The 24971-nt window shown below is 39.2% G+C and overlaps 1 protein-coding gene across 1 annotated transcript in view; it reads right to left on the bottom strand.

The window, feature by feature from the left end:
• Positions 1 to 719: 719 nt before the first annotated feature.
• Positions 720 to 24971, bottom strand: part of spire2 (spire-type actin nucleation factor 2) — a 48661-nt gene continuing 24409 nt past the window's right edge. The window contains exons 6-15 of the mRNA XM_012867623.3: positions 24680 to 24766; positions 23169 to 23286; positions 18448 to 18608; positions 16946 to 17168; positions 12032 to 12153; positions 8880 to 9017; positions 8736 to 8803; positions 7897 to 7924; positions 6060 to 6157; positions 720 to 1879 (exon numbers count right to left, since the gene is read on the bottom strand). Of these exons, the coding sequence (XP_012723077.2) occupies positions 1597 to 1879; positions 6060 to 6157; positions 7897 to 7924; positions 8736 to 8803; positions 8880 to 9017; positions 12032 to 12153; positions 16946 to 17168; positions 18448 to 18608; positions 23169 to 23286; positions 24680 to 24766 (1326 nt within the window). The 3' untranslated portion in view covers positions 720 to 1596. The remainder of the gene's footprint in view (positions 1880 to 6059; positions 6158 to 7896; positions 7925 to 8735; positions 8804 to 8879; positions 9018 to 12031; positions 12154 to 16945; positions 17169 to 18447; positions 18609 to 23168; positions 23287 to 24679; positions 24767 to 24971) is intronic.

The raw sequence follows: 24971 nt of genomic DNA, 5'->3' as shown, positions 1-24971 counted from the left end.
TCCAACCCATAAAAATCAACAGCAATCTTTGTCCAGTGATGATTAAACTACAGACATTTGCAGAGAAATAAGTTTAAAAAAGAAGAAAATAAATGAATATTTAACCATTTATAAAACTATAAACATAGTTTTAAATCTATGTGTGAATTTTTATAATTTTTATTCCAATTAAAACACATTTCTAACTAAAATTGACTCATTATCAGTATGTTTAGATGCTACGGAGCCCCTAAAGGGACATGGAGGGAAAAAAAACTATTGCGAGATCTCGCAAAACTATTGCGAGATCTCGCAATAGTTTTTTTTCCCTCCATGTCCCTTTAGGGGCTCCGTAAGATGCTGAGTTTCTCTCCCAGAGAAAGTCGCTAATGGAGCGATTAGCAAAATTATGCAAATGAGAAAGTCTGGAAAATCCCTCTAGGAGAGCTGGACTTTATTTCAGACGGAGCAGAATCATTATAATAAAATCAATGGCAGGTGAGGAGCCAACAAGGCTGAATGATGAACAAAAATGCTCCAAGCTTACGCAACCAGGATACGGAAACTTTAGTTTTTAGACGTCTTCTTTTTCTCGTGAAAGATTTGTTTTTTAGTTGAATTGATCACGATGAATGTCACAGTAAAGCTGGAAAATGCTTTGAAATAATTTATGTGTGCAAGGAATCTATTTCTCACCTTTTAGTGTTAGTGACCCCACAGTAAAACTCTCAGATGCTGGTCGTGTTTGTCATTGGATTTTTATTGCAGCCGAGGTTCACTTTGTGTTTTTTTTTTTGTTTTTGTTTTGTTTGTTTTTTAACAAAACCAGAGCAGAGTGCAAAGCGTCCATGTGGGGGTGAGAGAGGCGGGAGATTCAACTGCTCGCCTTTCCCCGCGGTCGTCATGCTAACGCTGCGGCCTGCAGCTTCACCCCGTTACATTCGGCGTCGCTGCTGTTTCTCCACCCGCTGCAGCCCAGCGGTCCTTACCAAGCGTCACCAGAGAGGCCTCTGTATGCAGCAGCAGCTGGTTTTTAAGTCCCGTCGTCGATGATTAAAAATAAATATTTAGCTGCGTACAAGCTTTTAATTACAATTTTGTTTGTGTAAGGTACATTCATGACACAAAAACAAGGCAACCAATTAGAGCTAAAATGCTAATGCAACTTTGCACAGCTTTAACCTCACCTACACCTTCTTTCTCACGTCGTGTAGACCCCCCCCCCCGCCCCTCGACCTTCAGTGCTCCTGATTGAATTGACCCCCCCCCCATGTGAGTGAAGAGTGAAGGCACGGTGCAGCAGATAGGGCAGATGCAGAAAGAGATTCAAGTGAATCCGTGTGTGTGTGTGTGTGTGTGTGTGTGTGTGAGTGAGATGGTGAGATATGGAGGGTGAAGCAGTAGTGCAGAAAGTTGGCATCTCTACGTTCTCGCTAAAGAGTTCTTGACAGCTTGATTGAGTTTTCTTTCAGGCCTAAACTTGACTACTAAATGATACATTTAATGCTTCAACCCAGCAAAATTAACTTCCAAGCACCTTTACTGGATTATACGATGATAAGACACGCCGCAACCCTCGGAGAACCGTGTGCACAGTGAGGTCAGAGTCTGATTCGGTCATTGCTTCGTGCTGTTGGTCGCGTCGCTGCGGTGGAGCTGTGGCGAGGGTCGTTGGTGGTTTGACTCGAAGTTGGACTGTCGCTGCAGCTGTGGCCTCTGAGCGGCGGCGGCCTCCCGCTTTGGAGTGTTGTTGAGGATGTCCAGGCTCCGGCGGCTCGAGGAAATGACGTCGGCGACGAACTTTGTGCATTCGGCGCAGATGTCACGCAGCGTGCAGCCGTGAGCGTACAGGTGTGGGAATTCCTCCTCCACCGAGCGGCGGGACAGAGTTCGCAGGGATCTGCAAACAGAGGAGGACGAGATGGGAATGCTCAGATTTTATAGTCACTCTTCTCACAAAGAGTGACACATTAATACCGTTTACTTCTGGAAGTTTTGATGATTATGGCATACAGCTAATAAAAAAAAATATCAAGTTGTAAGTAAAAAAAAAAAAAAAGAGAAAAAAGGAGATTTTTAACAAGTAAAGGTGCACCAGATTATAAGGCGCACTAAATATTCTTCTAAGTGTGTAATATCACTCCTCCACGTCCACAGCTCTCTATCCGTCTCTGTCAGGAGGACAGAGTAGCTGGACTACACTGCCCTGTTTCTAACATAAGGCCAAAATAAACGTAACTTTTATATTGAATTAACTTACTAGGTTTATTGTTTCTAGCGCGTACTCCAGGCTGCCTAAATGCTCCTACATACTGTGAGCTTAGTGGACTCCACGCTGACTCTCTGCGGACGTTTTACCCTTCATAGCTGAGCGTACTGTTGCCTACATTTATTGTGACAAATTCCTACAGTTCCCAGACTTTCTGCCAGTGGGACGAAGCGGCGGAACGGATGATAAAATGTGTGATTAGCTAGCTGAGCACCTAGAGCCGTTTTCTTTTCCAGCAGATCCCACCTGTCAGTGAGAACAGAGAGGGACTGTGACGCTGTGTCCTGCAGAACGCCTGATTGGAGCAGCTCAGTGTATCAAACTCAGTGTCACATATAAAACAGTTTGATGTGAAGACGTCTTGCCTCCGAGAAGTTTGTAGTCTGACACGTACCTGAATGCACGGAGTGAACTACACCCGAGTATGTGGGTGTCGTTACATGAATGCACTTCTAGTTTAGGCATTACATTCAGGCAGTCTTGTAGACAGCTCAGGGGTCCTATCAGGTAGTGACACAGTGTACCGTACTTACACATTTTAACAGATTTTTTAGCGCATTGTACCACATAAAATCAGTCAGTAAGCACAACGGTAATCATATAAAAAAGGCCCACCAAATTATAAGGTGCACCATACATTTTTGAGAAGATTTGAGGATTTTAAGTGCGCCTTATACGGTAGCTGATAAGACTTAATGCATTAAGAAATTAGCGTTGATTTTGATGCATTGGTTCCAAAACAAATTGTGCATCAAACGACACTAACAGTCAAAAGTTTGGACTCAGCTTCTCATTCATTGTTTGTCTTTATTTTTATTACTAACTCCTTTAAGACAGTTGGAAAACCATTTCTCAATTTCCTGTTTGATACATAATTCTATATATTTTTGGTTAATAGTTTTGATGTCATCACTTTGTATCTGCAATGTAGAAAGTCCTAAAAAAAAAAAAGCCATTGTGTTTTTTATGAGTGTTGCTCCAAACAGTCAACTTATTTTATATTGTATGTTTTGTGTTTTTCCCATTGAAAAATAATTGAAATCCATTAGATAAAATTGCATAAAAACATGCAGCCTCTAAAAAATAATAACTATTGACATCTTAATCAGCTGACAATATTTGATGTATTGAAAGCAAAAAAAAAAAAAAGTTTAATTAATACTTTTATGGGCAGATGTGTTTTACGCCCAAAGGTAAAATAAACAAATAAATAACTATTGCATCAAAATAAGCAGGACCACTTATTAGCCAAGTCAGTCTAATAAAGGTGCGTAATAACATGCAACGTAATAGTTTCATCCCAAATAGTTAATTTTGCAACTTTTTAAAAGATATTGCAGATTTCGTGGGTTTTTTCCCCATTAAAAAGGGGTAATAAGAAAGAGAGGGAATAGCCTATAAATAAACAATAAAAAAAATATTTATATGTACGGAAGAGGATTAGGGCCACTCAAATAAAAAAATTTATTCTGACTTTAATCTCAGAATTCTGAGAAAAAAAGTCAGAATTCTGAGAAAAAAGTAAGAATTGAGTAGACTTTTTTTTTTTGAGTGGCCCTAATCTAATCCTCTTCCGTATTTATGATCTCAATTGGCTGAAATGATTTGATGAATTGAAAGCAGAAAAAAAAATCCTGAAATTACCTACAACATAAAAACAACACGACGCTTCAGTGGAGACCCGCGAAAACCTCTGTCACTGCTGAGAAGATTAAAAACAGCTTTTCTAATTAAAATAACAACCGTAGTTGTAAAACTAATGAGACGTGACTCCACACCGGCTCTACTTCCCACCAACTCACCGCCTTCAATGAGGGAGGAGCGTAAAGACAGCTGGGTAATTATTACATAATGGCTGCTTAGAGGCCGCGTAGGAGGCGCTGCTCTGATGACATAACGAAGGAAGGTGGAGGTGACTGGACTGAGGAGGCCTGAGCAGAAAGCGGCTCCTCTTTCTGCTCAGGCTGGAGAAGCTTAGCATTCACTGGGCACTGAAATAGCCTCGACTCCTTCCAGTCTGCTGAGCTGGGCCAGCTGGAGGCCCAAAGTTGGTTCTTATGAGAGGAAACACTATTGTTGCTGTTGAAAAGTAGAATAAAGAGAAACTTTAAATCACAAGTTTCTATTTAAAATATTTTCAGTTGATTCTCCTGATCGAAATAAATCTATTAAGAGTAAATTCACTGTCACTGCTGGAGAAAGGAATCAGCTCCCCCGCACTGACAAGCGGCTACAGGCAATAGATGGATGGATTCACTGTAAAACCGTAAAGCATCTGACAACACAAGGCAGCGCTTATGCTCAATTTTTGACAAATTAATGTTAAAAATTATTAAAGGCGGGAATAAATAAATAAATTAATACGTAAACTAGCCCTGCGATAGACTGGCGAACTGTCCAGGGTGTTCCCCGCCTCTCGCCCATTGAATGCTGGAGATAGGCACCAACACCCCTCACGACCCCAAAAGGGACAAGCGTGACGGAAAATGGATGGATGGATGTATGTATGTATGTATGTATGTATGTATGTATGTATGTATGTATGTATGGATGGATGGATGGATACGTAAACTAAGTCCATCATTATAACTTCTATGCACCGTCATTGCTCGCCTATCCCTGCAGAGTCACAGAGACACGGGGGGGCTGGCAAGTATCACCTTGTGTCCCCTTAGGGAAATTCTCCTTACAACAAGGTGGGAAAGAAAACTTGGATAATACCCACACACACAGAAACAATCACGTAATGAATTTAGCAACAATAAAAATCAGTTAACATCCATGTACATTTAAAACACGCTAAACAATCAAGCCTGATAACCTTTAAAATGCATCTGAATGATGGCCTTGGTGATGGTGGTAGCTCATGTTTTTGGACTGTTGGGAGTACCCGGAGAGAACCCACACATGCACAGAGAGAACATGCCGACTCCTAGCAGAAAGACCCTTTGCTTTTATAATTATCCAGACTTGGGGGAGGAAAAAGACCGCCTAACTACCCTGTGATGTTAACCTCTGCCTGTGTGTCGCTTCCTAACAGCGACTCGCCTAAATGTGCTCAAAGGAACACGTTCATGAGCGGCAACGCTCAGCAGAACCGTGAACACTGCAAAAACAGAACTAAAAATAAGTTAAATGTTCTTAAAATTAGTGTATTTTCCCTTGATTTGAGCAGCTAAATAAGATGATTTGCTAATGGAATAAGATTTTTGCACTTAAAATAGGAACAATTCATCTCCATCATCTTATTTCAAGTCCAGAATATCTAATTATCTTATTTTAGGGGTCAAAATACTCATTCCATTGGCAGATAATCTTATTTAGCAGCTCAAATCTAGGACAAAAACACAAATTTTAAGAACATTTTACTCATTTTTAGATCCGTTTTTGCAGTGAAACTCCAGAATATCGTTTTTAGCTGCCCAACCTGAACCCGAACGCAGCGCCTCCTGTCACTGCTACGAGGCGTCAACGGCTGAAAGACTCTCAGGACAAACGTAAGTCTGGCTGCTTTATGTAGAAAAGACTTGCAACGTTTGCACGTAACAGCTGGGCTTGCAGGAATCCCACATATTTATGTTTGTGGGGAGGAGGGACTGGAAACACGCAGGCTTCTCTCCGCAGATAATGTCGAACTGCATCTGCAGGTCCGGTTCTGTCAGGTTTTCCTGCTATTAGCAGAGACCAACCAAAGATTTGCAAGCACAGCCGAAACAAGCTGATCGGATCACTTGTAAATTTTCTGTGCGACCACCACAGAGGCGGCCAGTTATTTGTACTTCCTACCTGCTAAGTAAAAGCAAACACTCACTTGTAGACTTGGCTTTTGTGCCCATGGCTCTTCGGGGTGCTGTGAAAGCCCACAGTGTACACAGGAATATGAGCCATCTTCTTGGAGGGAATCTTCATCTGGATTCAAATAAAGGGCACAACAACCAGTCAGACGAAACGGACATTAAAATGTGTTCGCTAAAACACACAGACGGACAGTAATGGACTCACACTCATCGTTAAAACAGCCACAAAGCAATGAAAACAGCTAAAAACAGATGCATACATTTTAAAAAAGCGACGGTGTGATCAAAACACAGATGAGCCACAGCACTACACGAAACCACAAACAGCAGGCACACAAAATCCAAACCTACAGAGAACAGAACCACACATCCAACACGGGCCGGGACTGAGGCAACAACACAAAAACAAAAAAAAAAAACAACAACAGAAAGAGCAAAAAAAGAAATCTGACGTCAACATAGAAACAAACCAGTCTGATCAATGTGCTAAAAAACTAAAATATTATCTGCTTCAACTTTTCTAGCTTTCCTTAACCTTTCTCATTAAGTGTTTTTAACTGACTTGCTAAATAGACACCTAATAATCATAATCAAAAGATTAACCTGAAATAAAGCTGTAAGCATGAACTGCCCCAAAAATTGGAGCATAAGTTGAAAATAATAAAAAATTCAGTTGTTCTGTCATTGTGAAGTCACTAAGTAGGAATTAAAGGGGACATATCATGCAAAATCCACATTTTTAGCCCTTAAATACATTCTGTTGTGTGCTTGGAGTCTTTGTGAGTGCAGAAAACTTTAACTTAGATTATCCAGGAGCTGCGTCGATATCTTTATATTCTGTTTGAATCGTATTTTTCAAGCTGTTTTCTTTATTCTCCATTTTGTTTCTTGAACAATTATGTCACAGCATTTGCTGCAGAGCTGCTAAACACGGTCATTGAATTGAGGCTAGTCAGTTTTGCAAATGAACTGTTTTTATTTTCTCCGACACGATTTTGTAGTCCAAGCTGAAAGATGCCGAAGCCACCAAGTAGAAATGTTCACTTGTTCATTACACCGCCCCCCCAGCATACTACAAAAAAGAAAGAACTGGAAAGCGTGTGTCTCCTTTAAATCACCTGCTTCGTTTTTTTTGTGATGAAAGTTTAAGGAAAGTCTGCTCGAAAAAAGGTGCCCTGTATTAAGAGTCAGCTCCTTTGACACAGCCTAACCTTCTGAGATCTACACTGTGATAAAAGCTGTTTATTTGTAAACTGTCTTGCATTATTCAGTGGGGATGTTTTTCAGGAATCCTATCCCCTACCCTCACTTCCACCACATTTCCCCCCTTGTCACGTTTTGCTTCCTAGATGCAAACACCAGGCAAAACTGTATCAGTTTGTGAAAATATATTTTTTCTACCTCCGGGTATCTAAATGTATTGCTCAGATACTCAGGATTAAATAAATCATCACAGGATAATTTGAGTGTCACTTTAAGTGGACACAGTGTGATCGACAGAAAAGCACAGCCAGACCTTCCTATTCTCAGGAGGAAGCTGGGGGCGGCTACTCAACACACGAGGAAGGCAACTATTGACTGCACATTTATAAAAGCATCAGAAAACTTGCCAAGGGCAGATCTGAGAAATTCATACGTTATGTTTTTTCTTCGTCATGTTGTTTGTGCATCCCCCTTTTTCCAATGCCACCCTGGGCAACTGCCCACATGTCCATTTTAAAATCCACCACGTCTCGATTGAAACGAGGAAAAGGCTCTTTTGAAGTGTTTCAAAAAGAAAAATGAAACACAATTCACAAGATAGAGCAACACAATCTTACGTCTTAGAATAAAAGAAATGTCTAAATTTACCTTTGCACTGCAGGAGCCACAAACGGATCTGTAAGATGAACAAAAACAAATCAGAAATAGATGCTATTTCCTGTGTTTTGACGCGCCAACCATGGGACATCTAGCTGCGGAAACTATGACAAAATAACACGTTTGATTGCTCTTAATCATGTAATTTTTAAACTGGAAAATATATAAAGGAATCCAATTAACTCAGCACAACTCTCTGAGTTAAAGTTAACCAGCCGAACCACCGCAGGAAGACACCAGGAATAGTTTGATCACATAACAAAACCTTCAGTGGAGTGCTTGCTTTATGTCAACACTTTAAAAATGTAACATGCATGTAGAAAACTAGTATAGAGTATTTGATTATCTAATTTTGAAAGCATCAAAGATTTTAGTAAAGTTGAATTTTCGGAATAATGCTAAAACTAAAAGGAAGTAAAATGTTCTTTAAATTAGTGTATTTGTCCTTGATTTGAGCTAGAAAAATAAGGGAATACGTATTTTTACCCCTAAAATAAAATAATCAGATTTACTCCACTTGAAATAAGATGATGGAGATGTGGTGTTCCTATTTTAAGAGTAAAATTTGTATTACATTGGCAGATAATTTAAACTTGCCTGCTCTAATCAAGGACAAATACACTTATTACAAGACAATATTAATTACTTTTAATTCTCTTCTTGTGAAAAAGTGAAAAAACAAATAGTGAGTTTTGTTGTGTTGTAGAAATTCAGACATTCGGTGTATAATAAATATGATTAAACACAAGTTAACATTTAAAGGAAATATATTTATAGGAATACATATTCTGAAAATGCTTAGGAAGTCCAGGCGAACTATTCTCGGCTACCTTTTGCACAGCAAGCAGGTGGACGGCCAAGAGAAGAGAGGAAATTTCACTCTGCAGCAGCAGCAAACCTGAGAAATCAGACGCAGCGTTACTGACGCCGTTCACTGCGAACACAGCAGAGACAACAGAGACTAAAGCCGCTACCTTTCCTCGCTTCAGGTTATTGTACAGCTCTTTGCTCTGAAGATATTTCTCCATTTCTGCTTTGACGAGAACCCGACGCACGTTGATGATCTCATCCAACGTTAAGGCCAGACTCTCAACGGGATGGCTGAACTCCTCCTGAGGAAAGGAGGAAAACGCATCAGTCCGTCGGGATCAAAGAAAACTAAACAAAACAAAGAAAATTAAAGAGTGTAAAAATTGCATCCGTCCATCAGACTGGGATGGAAACCAAGACATCTCTCTGCCCAGAGAAGCTCCTAAGCTCATCCTGGGACATTTCAAGATATTCCCTAGGCCAGAGAGGATGGATACACTGCAAAAACAGAAATAAAAATAAGTAAAAATTCCTTGAAATTAGTGCATTTGTTCTTAATTTGAGCAGGTAAATAAGATTATCTGCCAATAGAATGAGTATTTTGACCCCTAAAATAAGACAATTAGATATACTGCACTTGAAATAAGATGATGAAGATGAGTTGTTCCTATTTTAAGAGCTAAAATCTTATTCCATTGGCAAATCATCTTATTTACCTGCTCAAATCAAGGATAAATACACTCATTTCAAGAAAAGTTCCCTTGGATCTCCACTCCTGTGCCCAGCTGACCTACAAACACTGCAAAAACAGAACTAAAAATAAGTAAAATATTCAGAAAATTAGTGTCTCTGTCCTTGATTTGAGCAGGTAAATAAGGTTATTTGCCAATAGAATAAGATTTTTGCATTTAAAATAGGAACAATTCATCTCCATCATCTTATTTGAAGTGCAGGATGTCTAATTATCTTAATTTAGGGATCAAAATACTCATTCCATTGGCAGATAATCTTATTTACCTGCTGAAATCAAGGACAAAAACACTATGTTTAAGAACATTTTGCTTATTTTTAGATCCGTTTTTGCAGTGAAGGAAGCTCATTACAGCCGTTTGCATCCAGGAGCTCGTCCTTTCAGTCCTCACCATAAACGAGGGACGAAACAACGCTAAATGGGAAACTCAAAATCAAGAGCTTTGCTTGTTCTTCAGTGCCTGGATCACTGCAGACGAAGAACCGATCAATCCATCCATCTCCTGGTCCATCCTCTCATCCCTCATAATCAAGACACCAAGATACTTAAACTGAGTATCTTGGAGTCTTGTTCAGGGGTGATGCGAGGAAGGAGCAGGAAGTGGATAGAAGGACGGGGACTTCCTCTGTAGAGACTGGAGGATTTCTGTGGCCTGTTGCAATGAAGAAAGAGCAAAGGCAGAGGTCGGAGCACGGATCACGGCTGAAAGAACAAGATCTGGGATACAAGCAGCTGAAATAAACACGCTCTGTACGCAGCGGCATCTCAGAGTAGAGTCGCTGCTTCTTCACATCAAAATGAGTCAGTTAGAGTCGCCTGAACATCTTTGGTTGTCTGCTGTAGGAGGACGAAACTAGAGCAGACCAAAAATGTGCTGGACGGACAATAAATCCTTTCTGGTCTTGGGACTCAATGTAATCTTCAATTAGAGATGAGGACGGACGGAAAGATGCTTTTAGCTCTTTATAGCACACTGCTGCCCTCAGAAGCAGGGCATTTCCTAATGATGGTGTTTGGACCCAGTGGCTCCTGTGAGTCCTCCTCTGTTGACCTGGGACCTTTGGAGGAATATTTTAAACCTGTTATTACAGATCTTGGTTTTAAGGTGGATAGTGATTTTAAATTGGACAGCCAAATTAGAGCCGTGGTTAAGTCCAGCTTTTATCATTTAAGGCGATTGGCATCAGTGAAATCTTTTCTTTCCAGGCAGCATTTTGAAACAGTGATCCATGCTTTTATTTCAACTCGATTGGACTACTGTAATGCACTTTATCTGGGAGTCAGTCAGGCGCTGCTCTCACGTCTGCAGCTAGTACAAAATGCTGCTGCACGTTTGTTGACAGGTACCCGAAAAAGGGACCATGTGACCCCTGTCCTGGCCTCACTTCACTGGCTGCCTGTATATTTTAGGATTCATTTTAAAATTCTTATGTTTGTTTTTAAATCATTGCATAATCTTGCCCCAGCTTACCTCACTGAGCTTCTTCAACTCCACATACCCCATCGGTCTCTCAGGTCAGCAAATCAGCTGCTCTTGGAGGTACCGAGAACAAAAAGGAAGCTCAGAGGGGACAGGGCTTTCTCTGTTATGGGCCCCAAATTATGGAATGACTTACCTTTGCAGGTCAGAGAGGCCCCTTCTCTGTCCACTTTTAAAGCTCGTCTTAAAACCCATCTATTTAACTTGGCTTTCAACACCAGCGAGATCTAGTTTAAAGTGTATGTCTTTGTTTTTAAACTACTTTTAATTATAATTATTTTTATTTTGCTGTGTTTTTGGATTGTACAGCACTTTGTATCAACTGTGGTTGTTTTAAAGTGCTTTATAAATAAAGCTGGTATGGTATGGTATGGTAATAAATGCTAAATGGACTGACCTTATATAGCGCTTTTTCCAGTCATGCTGACCACTCAAGGCGCTCTACACTAGAGCCACATTCACCCAATCGCTCTCAATAACGCGCACACATTCGTACACCGATACGCGGCTCGGTAGGCAACTTGGGGTTAAGTGCCTTGCCCCGGGGCACATCGAAATGTGACAAGGGAAAGCTGGAATCGAACCAACAACTGCAAGACAACCCATCAAGCCAGAGTCGCCCTAATAGGACGTATTTATCAGACAATGGGCTGCTCTCTATTCAACAGCAACATCCTTACACTGCAAAAATAGAACTAAAAACAAGGAAAATTTTCTTGAAATGAATGTATTTGCCATTGATTTGAGCAGGTAAATAAGACTATTTGCCAATGGAATAAGATTTTAGCACTTAAAATAGGAACAATTCATCTCCATCATCTTATTTCAAGTGCAGTATATCTAATTATCTTATTCTAAGGGTAAAAATACTCATTGCATTGGCAAATAATCTTATTTACCTGGGTAAATACATTCATTTCAAGAAAATTGTACTTATTTTTAGTTCTCTTTTTGCAGTGTACAGATGATTTTACTGTTTAGCATCAATTTTTCACTTAACCAGGAACATTAGGTGTGAAGGACATAACATTGAATCTGTGTCTCCTGTGTCCGCCATGTCTGTGGCTGCTGTGATTGTGTCTCACCATCCACTGGTCTCCGGTTCTGCAGCCCGACGTCGTCTCAGGAGTCTCTGTGGCCTCGTCGACCGAGCTCAGAGACAGGCGGGCGGGGGACGGTGGCCCCCAGCCGTGGACGGGGAAGGAAGCTGGGTTTGTGGAAACGGATTAAAAGTCAGAGAGAGGAAACGATGAGTAAAAAACGCAGCAGGGGGGGGAATCACATGAGAACAGCCGAAGCCACCAATCCCAGCCTAACAAGCCCATGAATTACACATCAGCCTCCTTCGTTCAGCTCCCGTCTCAGATCTCAGCCCCTCACGGCGTTTGTCGATCTCCTCTAAAGCTGTCGTGTATTATTAATCTGATTTCAGGAGGGAGATTTGGCTCACGCGGCTACATCTGTAACTCAGATCCCCTGTGAGGGGTGTGCAGGCCTCACAGAGCGGACACCGGGCGGCCTCTCTGCGCCGGCAGATGAAAAGGCGACGATTTGCCTCTAATGGAAAGCGAACAGGCTGAGAAGACGGCAGAGACAGGCCAGTAAACATCATCTGTACGCATAAATTTGGATCAGCTGCTGATGACAGCTGCAGCTTACAGGCTTACATCCCTGCAGCCACAGCTTGGGCATAGGAGCCTCCTGTTGGCAGAGTTGTGTACCGCACGACGAGCCTCCATCCTGGCTTTAACTCAACTCCGTGTCTAATGCATGTGGACGGCCTTGCAGCCCTGCAGAAGCTGAGAGCGGACTAAAACCAGGATCGGTTTTCAAACACTCGCCTCGGCGCGGAGACAGCGAGGCTGTTAATCACCTTTCACAGCCATCAGGCCGATCCTTCGCTGGATTTCGTGCAGCAGAAGTTCCCGACTCTCCCCTCCATCAGCCAGTCTGACTTTATCAGCACATCTTTATATCTAATTACAATCCATCACACGACTTTTAGCGGCTCCGGGGCCGACCCGGATCCCCGTCGGCGTGCGCTGCACCAGCTCGGAGGAGAAAAAGGCTCTTATTTCAGCGAGGTAGCAGTAATTTAATAACTTTTATGCTCGACATGGAGAACGGAAGCCACACCAATGTAATTTTTTTTAGGATTAATAATTAAAAAAAATACCAAATTTTTTTATTACATCCCATGCAGGTTAGAAACGGAGGGAACAGGGAGTGATATTTGTAGTCAAATGAGTGAGCTGACGTTGGGTTTACTAACGGGCTGGTTACCTGTAAAGGTTTGAAACAGTTCTTGTTTCAAAACAAAATAAAAACTTAGTTTTGGAGAAATGGCAGCGATAGTGGTTGTTTGGAGAGTTGAGCCCCTCCCCAACATATTGCTGCCTACTGCCAGTCAGCTGGTCAAAGCAAAGCTGCTACATTGGACTTTAATCCTGCAGTTTGCCAAAAGAACACCATAATAAGCACCACCTAGTGTTTATTTACCGTAAACAGGTTTACCTTGGTGGCACTTAACGCCTACTAATGCCAGACTTTAGTATAAAAGGTGAAAAAGCAAATAAATTATGTTTTTGAAAAAATATTTCATTGTTGTATCAATATAAAGTCCGTTCATTTCTGATAATGGACTTACCCCTTACGTCTAATCATTTTAGCATTTTCTCATATTTCAGTTCATCAATGAAATAATTTGAACTGCCACTATCACACTTTAATAGATGTGCGAAAAAACCTGGTTTTGAGAATTTAAACACAGTTTTAAATTTTAAATTTGTTTGTTGTATGCATCTTCAGTTATATTTCAAATATTATATATATATATATATATATATATATATATATATATATATATATATATATATATATATATATATATATATATATATATATATAGGCATATGTATTTATGTACTGGGTAAATAAAAGAGTAATTTAATGCAACAATTTAGAATTAAATAAAAAGTTGGGATCATTTCTGTTTATTTTTTTAACAGCGTGAAATAAATTTGGGTTAGTTTAAGACTTTTGCATAGTACTACTTTAATCTTTATCTTGAATTGTTAAATGTGTATATGCAACCTAATGAAAATTATTTTCTGCACTTAATGTGACAATTTTACCCTTTGTCACAAACCTTAAAGTTAGAAATCTGAGGACAGATCGACTAATTGGTGCCGATTTATATCAAAAACTGCTTTCCGTAATGCTACGTTAATTACTTGCTAACAAAAAAGAAAAACATGTCTATTTAGAAATATTTTTATGCCGTGGCGGTTTTTTATGGCTGTTTGATGGACAGCTGAGACATCCACAGATTGGACGAGATCATGAGGAGGACCGGCCCTGTGATTGGTCAAAGGCTGGACACCTTTGAGAGTGTGGTGGAGGGGAGGACACTGAAGAAACTGTCACCCATCATGGACAACCCTGACCACAACCTGCATCCCATTAATTTCTGCTGCACAATTACAATTAATGCATGTAGCTGTAGGATGGAAACATGTCATTCATTTTTAGATTTATACTTTTCTATTTCATATGTGTAGGTTTTATGTTGAGTTTGTCGCAGTATGTTTTCTTTATGTCAGGCTGCTGCTGCCCAATAATTTTCTACGTCTGGGATTAATTAAGTATCTCTGATCCTAAAAATACAAGACGATCACATTGTAGAAACTAATGGAGCGTCACCTCTCTCTCTCTTACTGGAGTACTGCTGTTTTAAATCCATAGATGCTAAAAGTTGAGAGCTGCATGTCTGTTAAGCAGCAGACTGCAGACCGGTTACCTGAGCAGATAATTAACCAGCTAATATCAGCTCGTTATTCTCCCGGTGTTGCTCTGCAGAGAGCAAAACTACAAAAATGAATTAAATTTACTTGAAAACTATTTTTAAATTTAACAGGTGTTTATTCTATATTTTCCTTCTATATCTATATCATAATAAGAAATGTTTAGTGGGTAACAGTAAGACTATAATAATCAGTATAATGGGTTGCCTTAGCAGCAGTAGTAATAAACTTTTTATTTATTTTTTAAACGAAAGCAATTAGATCATCTTAAGCATTTGCCTTAAATTCATGTTTAACTATCCTGACATCATGGGTTCATGGTACTTTTTATTAACTTTGCCGTTTTCCTTACTCGTTAAAAGACATTTCAGGATAGATTTGGAGAAAGGCATCTTAAGAAACACTGAGCTCAGTCCAAACCTTAATGGCTGTGCTTTTGTAAAGTCAGCAGGAAGATAATGAACCTCTTAGGTTTTTACCAACACATTATGCACGTTTAAGTCCTTTTGACATGAAAGGGAAAAAGTTTAAGTGTGATAAATATCAGATCAGTTCTGTAGCAGATATTAGTTTTTTCCTCGCTGCATGGCTTATGCTTTTATTTGCCTCTGCAGAAGAACAGATCTGCTCCTTACGCTTCTGCTCGCTGATGCTCTGTCGCCCTCTAGAGGAGGAGAGCAGGAGCTGCTGCTGAGAGCAAGCAGCTGGCCTTCCTAATCATCTTTCTTTCAGGGCAAACTAAGGAACTTTAGCTCTCAAACAAGCTTCAGATGCGCGTTAAGATGCAGATGGGCGGACGGGTTTAATGAATGCACGTCTTTGGATGTCTGTGATTGAGACCCAAAACTGAAAAGGCTTGAGCTTCTAACTATAGTCCCGATACGTTCACAAGTCTCCACATTGCTTCAACTTGTTCCCTTCCAGGCACATCATAACCATATATTATTGGGATTTTATGTGACAGACCAACACAAAGCAGTGCATGATTGTAAAAAATTAATATACAACTATATAGGGCTGGACGATATAGAATAAAACCACATAGATAAAATAGAAATCATAGTGGATCAAATATAGAAAATTATCAATTATCAACAAATTCAAAACATGTATTGAAACTGCAGCCCTCACCATTTTAAACCTATTTTTAGATAAACACACAAACACTGAATTCAAACTCAGCACTTTACTCAACCAACTTTTTACCAAAACTGTAAGTTTTTAAAAAAGAATAAAGAACGGGTGCTCTCTGAACTCTTTGAAGGGGGCTGAGCTTAGTTCCTGGGTCTGCGTTGTGATTTAAATGCCTTGTTACTGAAAAGCGCTATATAAATAAACTTACCTTACCTTAGAATGCAAAAGGAAAGAAACTTTTATTCTATTGAACTTTTTATTGACCATTTTTTTCTATCATCGATATACGCCTATTGATCGATATATATCATTTTTGAATTATCGTCCAGCCCTACAACTATATAATTTTCAAACTGTTTTACCGAAATAACGCGATAAAGCATGGTGTGTAAATGTGTTTTTTAATTCTCCAGGTTTTGTGTCCATTCTTTGTAAAATGGCTCAAACTCTGTCAGAAAGGACGAAGAGCTTGAACCTCATTTTTTTAAAGTCTTGCTACAGATAATTAAATGGTGGTTTTTTTCCCCCCAGGTTGTCCTGTTATGTAATGGCCATTACAAGGCCTATGTTTGGGCAGTAGTATAAAGCTTGGTACTCATCATTACTCCAGACCTTTTGAATTGAGAAAGCTTCCTGGAGAGGAAGCGAAACGTCTTCAACTACGGAAAACAAGTCCAGTTGCTTTGTTTTTTTACGTTTTTTTACTTTTTTTTTGGAATGACCATGACCTGGATGACTGAGAATCTTAACCAGCATATTCTTCACAATTATGCTCCATACATTCAGGATGGTGGTTTTAATGTTAAAGGTTTGCTTGGTTTTCATGCTTTTTCAATGAACTGCGGTTAATTTTCAGTCCTGTGTACGATTGTAACAAATGTTCATAAAGATCTTAAATGAGCTGATTTTTATGCAGTAATAGCACAGTTTCACTAAATCTTCCAGCCATCGGTATAGACGATCTGCAGAAAGCAGGCGCACGGATCATAGCTGCAGGATAACTAGACTAATAGAGGAAAACAGATTTTACTGGTATTCTGACAGAAAACAATCTGTGCAGACCTCGGTGAAGAGGAGGCGGCCCGGCGCCGGTCAGCGTTCTGGATCGGGGCCGGACGTCCCTCAGTCGCACCGTCTCTCCCAGCTGGGCAGACTCGGACAACGAGGGAAGGATTTCCCCACGGAGGAAGGCGAGGTCCTGCTCCGAGAAGGACCGATCTCTTTTCAGCGGCGTCGGCGAGCTCTCCGTCCTCCTCATCTGATCGTTGCCTGGGGACTCCTCTTCCTGCCGGGGTTGAATGAAGAATGGAAATCATTACACAGCAATGGAAAACTGACCAAGTCATCACTTCTTCCATTTATCTATGCTACTGGGTTCCTGCACATTTTTTAGATCAGAATTTGAAATATCAGAGTTCTGACCCCGTCAGATATTTCTACAGAGGTCATAGTTGAATTATATTTCAGGTAAAATGAAGATCTGTGGCTGCAATGCTGCGTAACAAATTTAGCGTGTCCAACAGCGTGTCTCAAGGATTTTGGGATCGATCCGTTCTTCTCCTACGAAGCCGCTTTAGGCAATAAATGTGAAAAGTTTGACATGTTTTCCTCAGCCAGGTCTGAACAGCACAGAGGAAATGTCGCTTTTGAATAAAAATTAAAACTGTTTCACGTTTGAGCCCATCTTCTACAATTTTACCAATCAAAAGTCTCAGAGTTCATTTAAATGTTTTTATTTTAATTTTGTTTTTATGTCCTAGGAATGTTTTTGAGCTCCTACAAATTTCTCATGTGTGTGTTCAGACAAAAAAATAAATAAAAAAATTATTTTAACCCTTAGTTGTATTTTTCCATAATTAAAGCTCACATATGGGCATTTTGTTTCATAAAGGCAATTTAAACTTAATATCAAGTAACCAACAACCCATTAAATCAGCAATCCCCAACCTTCCCCTGTAATCACAATCCCAATCGATTTATCTCCATCGATATGCACCAATCAAACAATGTCTTCCTATTTTTTAATAGAAACATACACGTATTACAAGAAAAATTTTTGTAAATTTTTTTTCTATATTTGTACTAAACGTCTCCATTAAGAGCAAAGCAGAGCTGCAGTCAAATCGCCTGTTGTTTGAACCAACCCTGCAATTAAAGCTGATTCTGAATTACCATGAGCAGCATAAAAAATGCACCGCTTTTTTATGCTGCTCGTAAACTTAAACTTTCTAAAATATTTCACAAGGTAACATCCAAGATGGCTCCTCTAACATTTTGAAGTTCATCATTACATGTAAGGCATAAAAAGAAAGCAAATACTAAGACCTTGCAGAGCTTTAATCCTGATGTTGGGGCTGTTTGTGCAATGCTAGATTTTCAAAGTTTTGATATTTTAGATCTCACTAAAACTGCAAAAAAACAACCAAACAACTCAAAATGCCCTTTTTGTGCAAAAGAAAAGAGAATTATCTCTGTGCACAGGAGAAACTCACGCCTACCAATGCAGGAAACTGCGTGTGGAAAACATACAGTTAAAGGAATGATTCCCAGCGGGTCTTTTTCACCTCAGAGATGCTCATCTCCTCCATCTCAGCCAGGGTCGGGGCCTTGAGCAGGATGCGAGGCCGGGATGGCGGCCGAGGCTCCGACACAGACAGATCGATGCATGACGTAGATTTGACATTGCAAGGACAGGTCTGAGCAAGACAGGGCAGCGAGCCGAACGCTGAGAGAAGAGAAACAAACAAACAAACAAAAAAAAAAAGCCACAGGGAGGAACAAAGTCAGGAGCGCTCAGATCTGAGGAAGATCCAGTGTGCTTCATATCCAATTTCTGCATCTAAGACTCATTACCACAGCCATTCAGAACCATCAGAGTGATTATAAATGCTGAATGTTTTAAAAAGCTGATCAAAAAAAAAAAATCAGATGTATTTCTCTCTTTCAATCCAAAAGGTTTCTGTTAATCTAAACATTACTTTGTCCATTTTTAACCTGGACATCTCTTATAAGCACCTTCTGTTGCTTATAAGAGCCGATGTCACAAGTAAATATCTCCATTGTGAGATCAATAAAGTTCTATCTTATCTTAAATGGTCAATTAGTTTTGTTTAGTCATTTAAAGAGCACACGTAAACAAACTCAGCTGCTGCAAAAGTAAAATATGATGAAATTTTGCACAAAATAAGGGGTTAGTGAAACAAAAATACTAATGAAGCAGAGACAATATCCAAATAATCAAACCAATCAAAAGCCAACACATCTCTCCAGACCCTTTCTCTGCTCTGGTTGAGTGTCAAGAAATGTTTTTAAAGGAAACGTTTTTAAACGTTTGTAATCTCAAATCAGGAGACAGTTACAGTGCTTAGGGTGTGCAGCTACAAAGGATCCTGGACGTAGAAACTCGTAAAAGTAGTAGTTTAAAGAGGTTAGTGATTATAAAATCTGTAGCAGTCCATAAAGACTCTTAAAACCAAAACTAAATCATTTTCAAAATCTGTAAGGAGGAAAAAAATGGCGGATATTTAGTTCTCAAAGTCATGTTGTTTCAACAAAGCCATTAAAGGAGAACGAAACCTTGGCTGTAATGAGCTCATTGAAACAATGGAGCTACTTCAGTTTAAAATCTGAATTAAAAAAATAAAGCCGCGGTTCCTGGCAGAATCTATGAAAGCCAAGGTCCCTGTTCTAGCTATCTGCTGAATCCTCAAATACAAGAATTTCTGTTTTATTTTTGGTCTTAGGCACAATTACTAGTTTTAGTTTGCATGGGCAAATAAATATGTAAGCCATAAGAAAGGCAATGGAAGTCTTTTCTTGTTATAGATCCCAGTGGAAGCAAATACAAAACAAGACGGGGCCAAAAATAGAGCCTTGAGGTTTTTACACAATTTAATAGAAACTAACAAACCTGCTTTACAAACATGTGTAAAACTAATCTAGTATAGATCCTCTAAAATCCTCATGCAGCTCCAGAGGAAATAAAGGAATAAGAAAAGCTATATTCAGGTGTAAAAATACTTAAATAAAAAGGTTACCAGAATTCCTAGAATAAAAGTTGCATTTTGCTCGAGGCTTCTTAAATGTTTCTGTGGCTGAATGAAACGTCAGTAACACTGCCTCGACCTCCGTGTTCCCATTTTTTCACAATTATTTAACAAAGCAGGGATAAAACAATAAAAAAATGCGACCAACATTTGGAGTTTCTTCCTATTTTTGCTTTACTTAAATAAAACGTGATCAGCATGACAGCCACCGCCTTAAAAATGTGCTAATTTTATTCAACTTTGGATCCACTAACATTTTCTGATCTCTTATTTATTACTCATCTTATTATTTTTACTGTTTACGGTAAAAATAGATATAATGTGATATAGAACATATTCTGTATGTTGAAATTTAAAAAGGGAAAAAAAAATACTGCTACAATAATATTAGCATTAATGTTGGTAAATTTAGTTGGAATTTGAGTCCAAACGATCAGAATTAGTCAGATTTCTTTGCACCAACCTGCTTTATGCTTAATTAATTACAAATGTAGTTTTTCCTTCTTTCGCCTACTGTTGGTAAAGGCTGAAGGAAACGTCCGTTTTTGTTTTATTAACATGTAAAAGTTAATTGTTATTTCTTTTTAATCACAACGGCAGTATACACATAATTAGTTGAGGTCAGGAGGATCAGTAATCACTTGATTGGAATATTATCTCCTTTGCCGTCCAAACCTGACAAACAGATAATTAAATGGTGTTTATTTAATAGTGTCATGTTTTCTAGGATTCTAGGATTCAGCAACTTCAAAGAGCACCAATCCCATTATTTACCTCCTTTCTCCCATGCCAAAGTCACAGAAGGCGACTTAAGCGACCTTCGTCTGAAAATAGCCGCTCCATTTTTGTGGAATTTGATACAGTCTACACTACAGCAAAATATCTTCAATCCTAAACTGTGACGTATTAAACTCACTGCTGGCGGAGGCGATGAAAGCCGATAAACTTTTGTCACCTTAATTAAGGTTAAACTAAATAAAGACTCTAAATCTACCAGAATAATTTGTTTAGAAATCAGATTAGGTTCAATAAAATAGGCTTCATTAATCTTAAATATTAATTTAATGTGATTATCTCACAAACTCATGTAGACATAATGTGACTGATGGCCTAGATCGTTCTTATGTCAACAATAACAAGCAAAAAGTACACACCCGTATAAAACAACACGAAGCTTTTAAAAGAAAATTTTGATCCTGTAATTTAATTTTGTTTTATTTCATGTTGTTTAACATAAAAATATGCTGTTATGATCCCTTTTCTGAAGCACATTCAGTTTAGTTCTGCAGTAACTGGGTGAGCACCTGGAAAAGCTCCATATATTTGTCTGTAAAGGCAAAACTTTTGCCTTGGGCTTTAAATTTTAAACACTTTTGCTCCTCCATTCTGATTTTTTAGAAGAATTTGTGAAGGATAATTCTTCAACATAAAAAATTACAGAGAACAGTCACGGCAATGCAAAGACATGCATTCTACATGCAAAGCTACAATTTTGGACTATAATTTGCAAGGATATACATTTTCTCATAAACTAAGCCAAATTAAAAGATGTTTAAATTGGAGCCAATATGTTGTTTTTGTAAAGCTCAGATCGGCAGAGATCCCGATATTCAAGCCGGACATGATGTTACGTTTTAAAAGGTTTATTGGAAAACAGGAGATGGGGACAGAAAAGAGGAAGATGATGGCAGCTGACCAGGTGAGGATGGTTGCCGGCTGGATAAAACCATAGACATTATATAGTAGATGCCTCATTACGTGCTGAAGTACATCCTGCGTCGCCGCCATATTGGATGGGTCTCTTCTACTCAAGGCCGGCATAGCAGGCAACAGGATTAAATGCAGAGGGAGCAGCTTTACCCATACTTTCTGCTGCTTATGGTTTCAATAACCGGCGATAACTACTGAAAGTATTTCACACCATTTTGGGCTGAGAAACTGAGTTTTTACAGATGGATCGTAATTTCATGCTTATTACTCTGTTATCACATTGCCAAATTAAATAGCCTGGAGTTACAGAGTACCAATAAACTCAGGAAGCTGAGCTAAACAGTTATTTTTCAAGGGTCTCAACCTCCAGCCCCATTTCCAAGCAGGGTCATGTCAGACACTGTAATGAGCTGAAAATTTGAGACAACATTTTCTCAGTCCATTAAAAAACTGTGAATGCATGTCTGCATGCATAGCATGCAAAAATATGAAGAAATTATAGTTGGCGTGTAGAGAAGGCTCAAGATTGTACATGTGGGTGAGAGTGAAACACATTTAAATTAACAAACCAACTTGTTTCTTTACTATAATATAAAATGTATTTATACATTTATTGATTTGTAATAACACGTCTCTGTTTAAGAGCATAAAGCAAAGTATTTCAGCATGAAAGCACTATTTATTTACATATGTAAAATTGTCGAAACATGCAGAGGGTTTTCAAAATGCAGAATTTTAGTTGATAATTCCTGCAAAGGAAAAGGAGCTAATTTGTGTAAAAGTCAATGATTGTTTGTGGAGATGTCTGGCTGTAGGCTGCAATTATAACCTTTTAAATGTCCTTACAGTGTCAGAAACTAATTTAAGAAGCAGCACGAACTGTCACTGAACCTAGATTAACATTTTCTTATAGTTTATCCTTTTAACTAAAGTCCAGTTATACCCAGCATTCCTTCTGGTAACTGTGCTCTTCTTTGGGGGATGAAGGGGACGCGTTGCAAGCTGGACTGAGCCGCATCGTTTCTGTCAACCTGATCCTCCAAAAAGTACATTCAACATTAAATGTTTCTGGACCCAAAACACTTTAGCTGGGCTTCAAAGTCATCACTGGCAGAATAGTGGCTTGCTGTGTGAAAACACCCAGATGGGATTCTGATCGGCCTTTGTGTGATCTGACAAACTCAGAGGAAAAGAACCTCCTTAACGTGGACTTTATTTTGCACCTTTTTAGACCAAAACACCAAGTTTTAGATTTCACAACATGAATCCATTGACATCATAATGATATCCCCACAGCTACGCATAATTTCCTTTTTTACTGACAATTTTTTTTTCTTTATTAACTTCAGATAATTTCATCAGCTTTTACCTTTAAGCCCTTTTGCCATGTTTTGTGTGGTCTCTATCCTTATGGTGTGTTATATTACCATATTATGTTTACAGTGGAACATTTATAGTACCTTATGCCAAAATGTACATTTTTTAACGACTATTATCCAGGTAAAAGTATAAAAAAGGTCTGGTCTTACGTCTGGCAGCCTGTGCCTCCACGGGCCTGAGCTTCCTCTCCTGCTTGATCTCTGCCAGGACCCGCTCATGAAGCGACTGCTGCTGTGGAGGAGGAGGAGCCAGGCTGCGTTCTGAAACCTAACCAGAAGAAAATGTTTGACTACATCTGCTCTTCAAACACGTCTGAGAAAAAAAACAACAAAAAAAACACAAGGAAGCTATTTCCTCCACGTCCCGCCACGCAGAGTCTTTACAGAAATATTCACAACCCTATAACTCTTTTAGGGGTGTGACATTTTCTCTCATTGCGACCACAAACTAGTTCAGCACACAGGTCAAGGAGAAAGTGTGGAGAAGTTTAAAGCGGGGTTGGGGCACAAAACAATATCCTAAGCTTTTGAACATGTCATAGAGGTCTGTTCAATCCCTCATTTGAGTTTGGAGCACTACTCCAAACCTACATGGCGATCCATCTGAACTGACAAGCCAGGAAAGGAAACCATTATTCTGAGGTCAAAGACGACCAAAATTCCTCTTTTGGTCCTACATTCAAAATGCTAAAGCTAACCCTCGGTGACTCTGGAGGAGCTGCAGAAATTTGCAACTTAGTGAGAGTACTATGACTGGGACAGAGGTTCACCTTAACAACTGTAAACACGCAGCCATTGTCACAGAGGAATGGTTCAGATTGTGTCAAACTCAAGACCCGCGGGCCAAATCCGGCCCGACAAGGCAATTTATCTGGCTCTCAAGAGCCAGAAAAGGCATATCATGTCATAAAGTAGAGGCATATATATTTTTAAAGTGTATAAAGTGGCTGAAACTGCGTCTCCTGTAGCGAATGTTGATTTTTTTTAAACTGTGTAGTAACAGCATCCTGCCACTAGATGTCAGTTTTGCCACAACACATTAAAACAACCCAGAAATGTCCAGAAAGAGAAAAAGTGACGCAGAATGATGAGTTTAAAGTGTAACTCACCCTAATAGTAACTTTTTTCCCCCAGATAAACTGTTCAAATGGGCTTAAGAGTGCTAATTCTATGTTACTGTGACATTTTTTACATCTCTATGTGAACTGGAATAAAATTATGAAATCAAAAGTATCATCTATACAGGTGTAACCGGCCCTTTTAATGACATCATGATGCCAAAGTGGCCCAATATAGAAATTAGTTAGATCAAGGCGTAATTATGAGTGTCCTAGTCAAAGCCCAGACCTAACTTCAACCGACAATCTGTGGCGAGGCTTTAAAACCGACTTTAAAACACACTCTCTCAGTCAAATTCGAAAAATATTGACGTATTTTTTAAAGTGGAAAAAGAGAAAAATTTGGCCACTCGATTTCCTTTTTAGATTTTTATTTAAGAAACATTTCGTATACCTTCAGCTCTACCGCGTGTCGTTCTATCAAACAAAATCCCAAACATACACGTTTGTGGTTGTAACAGGAAACTACCCGAACAAAGTTCAAAGCGTGTGAACGGCGTTGTCGAGTACAATACGTGGGTTTATGGATTAGGATCCACTCACGGGTTTAAGAGGAGGTCTGGATCTGATGAAGTCCAGGATCACCTCGTGGGCACTTCTCTTCACTCTCGTAGGAATATCACCGCCCACCTTTAAAAAGGCAATAAAACACAACTAAATCAAACATAAACTTGGGAAAATAACCAGTACATAAAAATCATCATTATTTTGCACAAACACTGACTGGGTTTGGAACCATTCCATTTTTTGGATGTAAGGAACAAAACAGCACAGTTGGAAAACAAAACATTTTCTAAAAATAGTTTTCTCTTTTTATAGATTATATTTTTGTCCA

The sequence above is a fragment of the Fundulus heteroclitus genome, chromosome 2 (genome assembly GCF_011125445.2).
Source record: "Fundulus heteroclitus isolate FHET01 chromosome 2, MU-UCD_Fhet_4.1, whole genome shotgun sequence".
In the NCBI taxonomy this organism is placed as follows: Eukaryota; Metazoa; Chordata; class Actinopteri; order Cyprinodontiformes; family Fundulidae; genus Fundulus; species Fundulus heteroclitus.
Note: the sequence above shows the minus strand (reverse complement) of the source record. Positions and strands in the feature narration are given on the sequence as shown.